The 11,047-nt window shown below is 36.7% G+C and overlaps 1 protein-coding gene across 1 annotated transcript; it reads left to right on the plus strand.

The window, feature by feature from the left end:
- Positions 1-723: 723 nt before the first annotated feature.
- On the plus strand, positions 724-8,774 carry LOC130244912 (deleted in malignant brain tumors 1 protein-like). Its single transcript, XM_056477488.1, has 16 exons — positions 724-781; positions 971-997; positions 1,078-1,110; positions 1,232-1,376; positions 2,353-2,537; positions 3,088-3,468; positions 3,544-3,600; positions 3,741-3,767; positions 4,097-4,241; positions 5,522-5,706; positions 6,775-6,925; positions 7,047-7,258; positions 7,382-7,557; positions 7,705-8,096; positions 8,274-8,536; positions 8,622-8,774. The coding sequence occupies exons 1-16, from the start codon at positions 724-726 to the stop codon at positions 8,630-8,632; spliced, it is 2,448 nt and encodes an 815-aa protein (XP_056333463.1). The 3' UTR covers positions 8,633-8,774.
- Positions 8,775-11,047: the final 2,273 nt, after the last annotated feature.

Raw genomic sequence — 11,047 nt, forward strand, 5'->3', positions numbered from 1 at the left:
TATACTTTGAAATCTATTTATCTATTCTAATATTTCTTAAATACATAATAAATGCACTCACATTGCCATCTTGCTCTCTTTTGTTTAAAAAATTAGTTTTATTAATAATTATAGAAATTATTTTTGATATTATATTAATATACATTAAAGAAATTGTTCATCCAAAAATGAAAATGTAGTCATTATTCTCTCACCCTGAAGTGTTTCCAAACCTTTATTAATTTCTGTTTTCTGTTGAACACTAGGGAAGATATTTTTAAGAAAGTTGAAAACCAGTAACCATTGACTTCCATAGTAGGAAAACCTATGGAAATCAATAGTTAGGTTTTCAGCTTTCTTCAAAATATTTTCTTTTGTGTTCAGCAGAAGACAGAAACTCCAATAAGTTTAGAACAAGTGAAGTGTGAGTAAAAGAAAGACTATACCTGAAATACCTGATAAAACAGGGTCTAAGCTGAAGAAATGTGTGTATATAAATAATGGTGATCATGAAAGTGCGTGCACAATCGTTAACAATCAATTCATAAAGGCAAACTTTGTGTCAACAGAAACATTCATAACTGAATCTAGATTAACAGAATAAACATTGCATAATATTCAGCTGTCAACTATAGATATTTTTTCCAGTGGAAAGTCCAAGATATCGATCTGTCATAAAAAATACTCTTGTTGGTTTTGAGTATATAAGGGAGGGTTGAAAAGCTGAAAGACAAACTTGATCTGATGAGGCAGATGAAAGTTATGGCACTTCTTCCATTCCTGCTACTAACTGCTTTTCAAGGTAAGACTAACAGTCTTTTGGGAAAAATGTCCAGTATAAGAAATACAGCTGCAAATCAGAATATCATTTACATCATATGTTTATATAGTAATTCATAAATTGACTCAATCATAATCATAGATTGACAAAATGGCATCTACTGTTCATAAGAATAAGCATTAAATTCCACTGCATTAAATGTTATTGCAGCAAATACCATTGGGTCATGGACAACAGGTAAACAACTTAATTGTTTTAAACATATGTTTACACAATGGTGAATTATCAATTAACATAAATTTTCTTTGATTTTACAGATAACTGGCTGTATTCCACTGAAGGTTTTTCAGGTATCTACATACTTTAGCTATTCTGTGTTAATCCTTCCTCAGAGAACATTATTAACTGGCAACGTAAAATGTCTCCTTTATATATATCAGATGTGTGTTCTTTTTCCATAATAATGTGAAGAACCATGCGGTGGCAATATGACAGCTTGGACAGGTGAATTGTTCAGCCCTTGGTACCCTAATAACTACCCTAATAATGCACGGTGCACATGGAACATTCACAGCACAGGATACACAACTGTGTCCCTGACCTTCAACGATGTTGAGTAGGGAGAATATTTAATTATACTCATTTATCTTAAGATCATTTCCACAGTCAAAATAATCGAATTAAATCATTTTAGAACCGAAGCTCTACCTGACAAAAGTCTTGTTGTAGATCTCAGTTGTAAGAACATCAAATAATAACTTGACCTTTAGTTGACCACTTAGAAAAGTGGCAGCAGGTAGATCTTTCAGATGAGTCATCTGTTGAACTGCATCCCAATCATCACAAATACTGCAGAAGACCTATTGGAACCTGCATTGACCCAAGACTTTCATAGAAATCAGTCAAGTTTGGTGAAGAAAAAATCATGGTTTGGGGGTGCGTTCAGCATAGGGGTGTGCAAGAGATCTGCAGACAGGATGGCAACATTGACAGCCTGAGGTATCAAGACATTTGTGCTGTCCATTACATTACAAACCACAAGAGTTGGCAAATTCTTCAGCAGGATAGTGCTCCTTCTCATACTTCAGCCACTGCATTAAAGTTCCTTAAAGCAAAGAAGGTCAAGGTGCTCCAGGATTGGCCAGCCCAGTCACCAGACATAAACATTATTATTGAGCCAGACATTATTGAGCACGTCTTGGATAAGATGAAGGAGGAGACATTGAAGATAAATCCAAGGAACCTCGATGAACTCTGGGAGTCCTGCGAGAACGCTTTCTTTGCCATTCCAGATGACTTTATTAATATATTATTTCTGTTAAGTGACAAGACTTTTGTCTGGACAAAGTCAGACCTTACTGTCGTAATTAAATAATTAAAAATCAAGGCATGATCATATTTTATTGCCTTTCATATAAACCACTTCTGACACCAAATGATCAACTAGAAGTCAAGTTATTATTTGCTGTTTCTAAAACTTGGATAGGCGACTTTTGTCAGGTAGTGTATAGTAAAAATTGTATCAAATGTCCTCATTTAAAAAAAAACAACAACAAGATAACAATATGGTTTGTCTCCTCTCTGTTTGCTAGTTTGGAATCATGCTGCGATTACATCAGAGTGCATGATGGTCCTTCTACTCTTTACCCTTTACTGGAGGAAATACGGAACTACAGGAATCAGTCTATTAAATCCACAGGCAACACTCTGACCGTGCTTTTCTACAGTGACAGCAGTGTAACAAGTAGAGGATTTCATGCAAACTGGACATTTGTAGGTATGTGATTAACAAGATGAATACAACTTGATCTTTACTATTACCACTGTACACTATCACAACAATTCTCTAATTAATTATGTTTGGAAAGCACTTTAGTGAAAGAGATCCTCCAATTTTATATAATAAATCATATGATGTAAAAACACAGTGGTAAACAGTATTTAAATGGATGGTTCATAGAAAAGAGAGAGAGAGAAAAACATTTATTAAGTGGTTCCAAACTTTACAAGTATTTTTTTTTCTTTTCTGTTGAAACCAAATGAAGATGCTGTGAAGTATAGTGGGAACCAGTAGACACTGACTTCCATAGTAGAAAAAATACCAGTGATTACCAGTTCCCAACATTCTTCAAAGCATCTTTGTTTGTTCAACAGCAGACAGAGACTTGAAAGTGGAGATTGTGTAAATTTTTCCTTTTAATTTTGGGGTGACTTATCCTAATAATAATTCTAAACATACAAACTGATTATATTGCATCTTAGCATGAAGATAAAGTACTGGCAATCCTATTTTTTCTCTTTCAATGAAAATATCAATGATTAAACAGATCCTCCCTCAGACGACCCCTGCTACCGCTACACAGTACTAGATGATCCTTGGAGAGCCACCACTTATAATGGATCGTCCTTAAACTGCGACACGGCTTTGAAATGGTTTGGCTGGTATCGTCTCTTCATTTATGGCCAGAGTGCCCAGATGCCAGACAGATGTGTTGATAAGTACAGATGTGGCACTCAGGCCCCCCTGTGGTTAAACGGTCAACACCCAAAAGTCGGTGATGGAGTGGTGACCCGAGATGTCTGTGGTCACTGGTCGAATAGCTGCTGTCATGTAAGATCTGCTCCCATTAGAGTGAAAGCCTGTCCTGGAGATTATTATGTCTATGAGTTTGTTGGGCCACCTGTCTGTAATGTTGCATACTGTGCAGGTAAATATGGCTCCCTTCATACAGATACAAATATATCTCTTTATTCAAAACCAGTTATTAAAATGTTTCTTTCAGATGTTGAAAAGCTCAACACTAGCTATACAACTGTTACACCAGAGACCCTCTCATCAGGTAATGAAACATTCTGCACCATGTGTTCATCACATCATAGATATTTCTGATAGTTCATAAAGCGTACTCTGAGATCTTAGATAAAATGACTTTAGCGTTAAAATACATTGCATTAACTGTTTTGATATGCCTTATTGCAGCAAATACCATTGGGTCATGGACAACAGGTAAACAATATTTAACGTTATACAGTGTTGATAACGGCTGTTTTATGCAAAACTTTTACACTGGTGATATATAGATTTACATGACGTATTTTTTTCTGATTTTACAGGTCTGGCTGTATTTTACTGAATGTTTTTGTCAGATATGTATCAACATACAGTATACTGTAATTATTCTGTCTTTAACCTTCCTCAGAGAATATTATGACCTGGCAATGGAGAAAATGATTTATTATAAAAAGTGATTTTTATCACATTTCTGTTTCCTAATTAGTTATTTTTCTTGGTTTTTGCTTTTTATTAATTGTCTTGTTTTCCATGATAATGTGAAGAACCATGCGGTGGCAATATGACAGCTTGGACAGGTGAATTGTTCAGCCCTCGGTACCCTAATAACTACCCTAATAATGCACAGTGCACATGGACCATTCACAGCACAGGAAACACAACTGTGTCCCTGACCTTCAACGATGTTGAGTATGACACTATTTCATCATACTTATCTCAAGATCATTTCCACAGTCAAAAGACTGATTATTTTACTCAAATATTATTGTTTTAGCCACTCTCGGATATACAGTGACTGAAAGATGTTCTGTATTTGGTAAACTAGAGAAGATTAGATACTTCAAAGGCATAACAAGGCAAGGCAAGCTTATTTATATAGCACATTTCATACACAGTGGCAATTCAAAGTGCTTTACATAAACAAGAATAAAAAAGACAAGAATAAGAAAAAAAAAAACAAACAAACAATAAAATGATTAAAAAAGATTAAAAACAGATTAAAATGTGTTAAAGCAGGTTATAAAAAAAAAAAACAGAACATTTGTTTTTCTTATGTTAAAACTCTCCAGCTGGATCTAGAATGATCACCCTTGCTAGCTCTTGACAATAATTATACATCAGCTTGTAATCTTTCATTACTTGAATTGTAACATCGAGATTGCTGCATAAATATAGACATCTGCCCCTCAGTTGGTTGTGTAATTGGATTTAATTTTATTTTATTTGTCAAGAGTTGTTTGTTATGTTTGTGAAATGTAAAATGTAACAATCTTAAAGATAAATTAAAGCTGCAAGCAGCGATGAAAGGGACCTCGCACCCGGGCTCACCGCCGCCCGGTGGCCGTAGGACGACAGAGAACCGCGAACAATAATAATTTAGGCCGATACATTAAAAAAATCTGAGAAAATCACAGATTTATGCCAAACTTGCTCCCGTCAGCAGTTGGCGCTATGACTGTGACTCAATATTGGCATGTAGATGTCTTCAGGAGAGCAATCTTATCAACCATGTGAAGTTTTAGGCAGATCGGACATTGTTTGGCTGAGTTATAGGCAATTTTACTGTTGCCAGCAGGTGGCGCTATAACTGTATCGGGTTATTGGCATGTAAACATGTTCAGGTCAGGACTCTTTTCAAATGTGTGAGTTTTGAGGCAGATCGGATCATGCATGCCTGAGTTATAACAACTTCCTGTTTCGTGGCAAATCGTCAAAGTTTGCGAGGCCGCCACGGACACGCCCATCGACAAAAACTTTGGACCTTCACAATATATCATCGCTAGAGCTTTCAGATGACACCACTCAAATTTGGTGCTGATATGACCAAATTTGTGGCAGGAGTTCGTTTCCCTGTAAATCATGTCATTTCCTGTAGCCAGCAGGTGGCGCTATAACTGTATCTGGATATTGGCATGTAAATGTGTTCAGGTCAGGACGGTTATGGTTTGTCTCTTCTCTCTGTTTGCTAGTTTGGAATCATGCTGTGATTACATTAGAGTGTATGATGGTCCTTCTTCCCTCTACCCTTTACTGGAGGAAATACAGGACTACAGGAATCAGTCTTTTAAGTCCACAGGCAACACTCTGACCGTGCTTTTCTACAGTGACAGCAGTGTAACAAGAAGAGGATTTCATGCAAACTGGACCTTTGTAGGTATGTGATTAAGATGAATACAACTTGGTCTATGCTATTAAACATCAATACTCTAATTAATTATGTTTGAAAAACACTTTAGTTAAAGAGATCCTCCACTTTCATAAAATAAATTATATGATGTCAAAACACAGTGGTAAACAATATTTAAATGGATGGTCCTTCAAAAAAAGAGCAAAACATGCAAACTGCTAATATTTCACCTGATTGTGAAGATAAAGTACTTGCAATTCTATTTTGTTCGTTTTCAATGCATATATTAATGATTGAACAGATCCTCCCTCAGACGACCCCTGCTACTGTTATACAGTAGATGATCCTTGAAGAACCCCCACTTATAATTAATCGTCCGTTAACTGGGGCCAAAATGCCAGATCTACAAACATGAATCTGTTTATATTTTGTAATGGATGGCATTTGTTATAAAAGAGGGCATGTTGACTACGGTAAAGTTCCAAGTGCAGCTTTATTTATAAATGGAGAATGGTTAGAATCCAGGAGTCAAAATAGGAGCAAAACAATAATAGCAAGAGTAATCCAATAATAGTAATCCAAAACACAGGCAAAGGTCAGAAAACAAGCACAATCTGAAAACTGTTTAAAGGCAAAAACAAGTGAGACACGACAAAAGATCAGCAATGGATGTCTGTGGAAGTGGTGCTTATATCTGAGGTCAAATTGGCTGCAGGTGTTGAGTCGAGTTCATATGAATAAGTTGTGAGGTGCAAAGCATTGTGGAACATGTAGTTCGTTTGAGTGCCTGATATGAGGTGTGTGGCATTCCTACTGCTGATTTATTGCAGAACATCGTACCGATCCATTATAAGCCCCAGCAATTATGGTCATATTACCTGCTTAGTATCGTGTATCTCTTAGTATCATGATCAACTTTGCTACGGGCCCTAAGGAGAATAGGATCACCTCTGGCAAAATTTTATTAGAAATAAAATATCTGTGGTTGTATAAACATATATGCAGAGTATCTATTATGGTCCTTTTACTCTCTTTTCCCTTATGTTTGGACACTAATCAATTCCTGCATGTATTTTGGGGCATCGGGATATCCAGCTACTCATCCTCAGTGTGGAGGACATCTGTTTGGCTCTGGGATGTTTTCCAGTCCAAACTACCCAAGCTATTATCATGACAACGCCTACTGTGTGTGGTATCTTTCTGCTCAGCAAGGACAGAGGATCTTCTTGACATTTGCTGATGTGCAGTAAGTGTAATTAATACAAATAAAAATCTCATCTTTATTAACTGTTACTGCTTGAGAGTATTATGTGTAGTATCACGAAAGTCCCCCATGTGGAACAAAGATCTATTTCTGTTTCTTTAAGACTGGAGCACTGCTGTGACTGTGACTACATTACCATTCACGACGGCTCTTCCACTGGTTATTCACAGCTGGGAAAGGTCTGCTTCAATGAGACCACACATCAGGCATTTCACTCCTCTTCACGATACTTGACTGTTGTCTTCAGGAGTGACTTTTCTGGTGTTAGCCATGGTTTCCAGGCCCTTTTCACCAGCTCTCTAACTGCAAATGAAGGTAAAAATCTAAAATAAAACTTAAATGTTAAACAACTATAATTATTATGAGACATTCAACACTTTGTCTGTCTGTAATGCTTTAAATGTTGTAAATAAGGGGATGAAATTATTTGTATTGCAGGCAGTGTGGATTGTACCTCAGACAACATGGTTATTGTCCTACAGAGTTCTTACCTGAACTCACTTGGGCTGAGTGGAAATGACCTTTATGTGGATGACCATCTATGCAGACCTAATATTAGCAGCACTGAAGTTGTGTTCAGATTCCCCCTCGACACATGTGGAACCGCCAAAGAGGTTTGATGTTTACATCCAACATGGCTCCACTGCCAAATCTGAAATCAGTAGCTTTCTGTCAAATATTTTACATATGGATTTGCTTAATCAGATTAGTTAAAGATGTATCACCCGCATCACCCACTCTCTAGCTCTCTTTCCCTTTAGATGATGAACGGTTTTGTGTCTTACACCAACAATGTGCGGGCATCTCCATCTCAGTCAGGTGAAATCACTTATCAGTCACTTTATCTTCTTCATGTGGGCTGCCGAATGGAGCCGGACACTATGGTGCAGATCTTCTACAAGGCCAAAGAAACTGTCAATGCCAACATAACAGGAACGGGCCGCTTCAATGCCAGCATCGCCTTCTACACCTCTAGGAACTTCACCCAGCAGATATACGACTCTCCATATGAAGTGAATCTGAATCAGCAACTGTTTGTTCAAGTCAAGCTAACCAGATCTGATGAGAGCCTGGATCTCTTCCTGGACACTTGTGTAGCATCTCCAAATCCAAATGACTTTAAAAACCGCTCCTATGACCTGTTGCGTAATGGGTGAGACTTGTTCATTCTTAATTATTACTCCACCAAATATTTTATTATATGTTAATGTGACATTGGAATCATTCATTAAACTGTTTTTGTACTCATTTGCACTAATGGTCAAAACAGTTCAATAGGGTTAGTTTGAGTGTTGTTCAAACTGGATTTATCTTCTTTTGTTTTCTGTAGATGTCCCAGAGATAGCACATATCTTTCCTACACCAATGGCATGGATCAATATGCTCAGTTCAGTTTTCGGGCTTTCAAGTTCCTCCGAACTCATGCCTTTGTGCACCTGCAGTGTAAGGTGATCATCTGCCCTGATAATGATTACAACTCTCGCTGCCGTAAAGGTTGCCAATACCGGCGCAAGAGATCCCTTGACAGCTCCTACAACACCAGTACTGTGACACTGGGCCCGATCAAACTCAGAGGTCAGAGGCCAGTAGCAGGTATGACTTCTAATAATTCTACTTGTCAGTTCTTATGTATTAATACTGATTTCTTCCTAATGACTGACTATTCACTGTTTTTAAGGTATGGTGTGAAGGAATGTGAAAAGTCGATGGAGAGAACTAAGCATCTTCTCAATCTACCTATTAATTAACTATTGAATACTGTTTAATCTTTAATTATAAACACAGCAAGACATGAAAAAAAATTTTTTATACTTCAATAAAGCATTTCTAAACTGCAGTTCTTCTCACTTGTGTCTCCAATTGTGAACATTTACTTGTATTCATTCACTCTGTTTATAAAGACTCTCAAAGCATGATCAATCAAAGTCTGAAAGTCAATGACAAACATGACATCCAGTATTCGTTCACTGCTTTATAAGGCTTGAATTTCATTTTTAGAGAGAACAACAAATTAAAAGCTTCTAAAATGTATTTTAGCAGAATTGTTTATATATTATTTAATTTTAATGTTTATTTATTTTCATTATCAATCTAAACTAAAAATGTTTTTCGCTAAATCATTGTAATTGCACAATTACAACTGTGAATTTTATGAAAAGTTATATTCCTAATAAGTTCTGATGCAATGAAGCAATTCAGAATGAATCAGGCTTCCCAAAGCTATAAGAATGATCAAACTGGTTGACTGAGAGAACAAAGGAATAGTGTGTGATGTTAAAACCTCTACAGACTACATCTGCATTCCTACTATGTCGTACTTACCACAAATTTACGATGTCAACACTTGACATTTGCTTGGAACTTTTCACACCATCAGATTTGATAATGCAACACTAAAATGAAACACTATTAACACTATAAACAAAAGCTACAACTCAATTCAGGGGCTAATCATTCAGGTTCAAGTCCTAGGCAATTTCTCAGAAAATTTACATTTTATAAATTACAGTTCTGAGTTCCAAGAAGATGTGAGCACTTTTAACTAATAAAGATTTAATGAGTTTTTCAATGTAATGGTACAATTGTTGACACTCGTTAACAGTGCATTGCACACAACTATACTGGAAACACATATTTTGGTTATAGATCTGACAAAAATGTAAACTATGTTTTATGTGTTTGTGAAAAAACTCACAACAAACTACATATACTGTATATATGCACATTCATTCAGATGCTTTGCAATAGTATTTCTGACTTGGTTTTGTCCACTGGCCGACTCTCTGTGTTTATGACAGGCTAATGCATCCTTTGCTGCTGCTGTTGACATCAGACTAGAGTTCTCTTCCAAAATATGCATCAATTTGTCCGTATTTGCAAGAAATATAAAACTTGGTGTAATTATCTGGAAATTGGAGAAGTATGTGGGTCTACTGTTGTTGTAGTAGTCACAGTGAAGAAGAAAATGCTCCTCAGTTTCCACCAATCTCTGCTCTGCTCTCTCTCCCTCTCCATGTGTCTGCCTTGCTGTCTTATTTTAGCCTCTTTAACACAGCTCAGGTATTCTGCTGTTCTATAATCAGTCCTCAATAGTGAATATAGTTCAGTTTTCTTGTGTGATTTGGTGGCATCTTTGCCATATGTGATGTAGTTGTGTTTTTGTACCTGTATGATGTGTTTGGGCCTGATTGTGTTGTGCTGGTTGAGTTACAGCAGTAGTTGTGGCTGCGCTCTTGTGTATCTGCTCTGATGGCACAGCGCTTCAGCCTGATACGAGCTTGCATCACTGCATTTCAAATGCCTATAAAACTTAACAGCTCTTTTTTTGCATGCTGATCAGTAAAGGGTATTGGCCTAGTTCAGCTCTAAATAAGTTGTTTGTTGATCAGTGTACTTTTAGGATGCTCTTACAAATCTGGGTGTGCATTATTTAAATTTCTGTATTTTAACCATTTAGAGAAGTCCTGTGTTTTTAGTGTTCCTCACACCTCAATCCCATATAGCGCATTCGGCTCAGCCATAGCTTTTTAGCAGAGCTTTTGTCTTTAGTTTGTTTACAGCCAGCTTAAAGTTTCCAGTTGAGCTTATTTAACGACCCAGTTTTGGGTGTGTTGGATGACCTGTCCTCCTGCTCTGAAAGTGTATTAAGTTTTCTTGCATCTGTTTTAAAAAAAATATTTTATCATATTTGTTTATGTTGAGTTTAAGAACCCATGTTTGGCTGAATGAGTCCACGATGTCAAGGAGCTGCTGTACAGAGAAAATGGTACTTCCCTTTTTCTATGACCCTTGGGTTTTTATTTGAGAGTGCCGCTTGCTCTGCACAAGGTGATAAAACTACCACCCAAAAGCACTTAACGTGGTAGAAACACCCTATGGTAACTCATGAGATTGTCTCTGTGCTTACTGTAACTCATGAGACTGTAACTCAGGAAGACACACTCTTTCTGCCTTTTGTTAGAAATGCTTCCATGTTTTATATGTTTGTTTTTATGTTTGTTTATATAACTCCTATTTTAATTTGTAGCACTTCATTTTTCCATTGATGCTTAATATCTCTTGTTCAATTACGTTATGAACAGCAGCTACGCTAATTATTTTCTT

This window comes from Danio aesculapii, chromosome 17 (assembly GCF_903798145.1).
Source record: "Danio aesculapii chromosome 17, fDanAes4.1, whole genome shotgun sequence".
NCBI classification, from domain to species: domain Eukaryota; kingdom Metazoa; phylum Chordata; class Actinopteri; order Cypriniformes; family Danionidae; genus Danio; species Danio aesculapii.

Excerpts from the sequence above, each read along its gene's own strand:
- LOC130244912 (XM_056477488.1), top strand. The coding sequence starts at position 724 with ATGAGGCAGATGAAAGTTATGGCACTTCTTCCATTCCTGCTACTAACT. Across the intron at positions 1,377-2,352 it reads CTGACCTTCAACGATGTTGA|TTTGGAATCATGCTGCGATT; the intron begins GTAGGGAGAATA and ends TCTGTTTGCTAG. Across the intron at positions 5,707-6,774 it reads TGCAAACTGGACCTTTGTAG|CTACTCATCCTCAGTGTGGA; the intron begins GTATGTGATTAA and ends CGGGATATCCAG.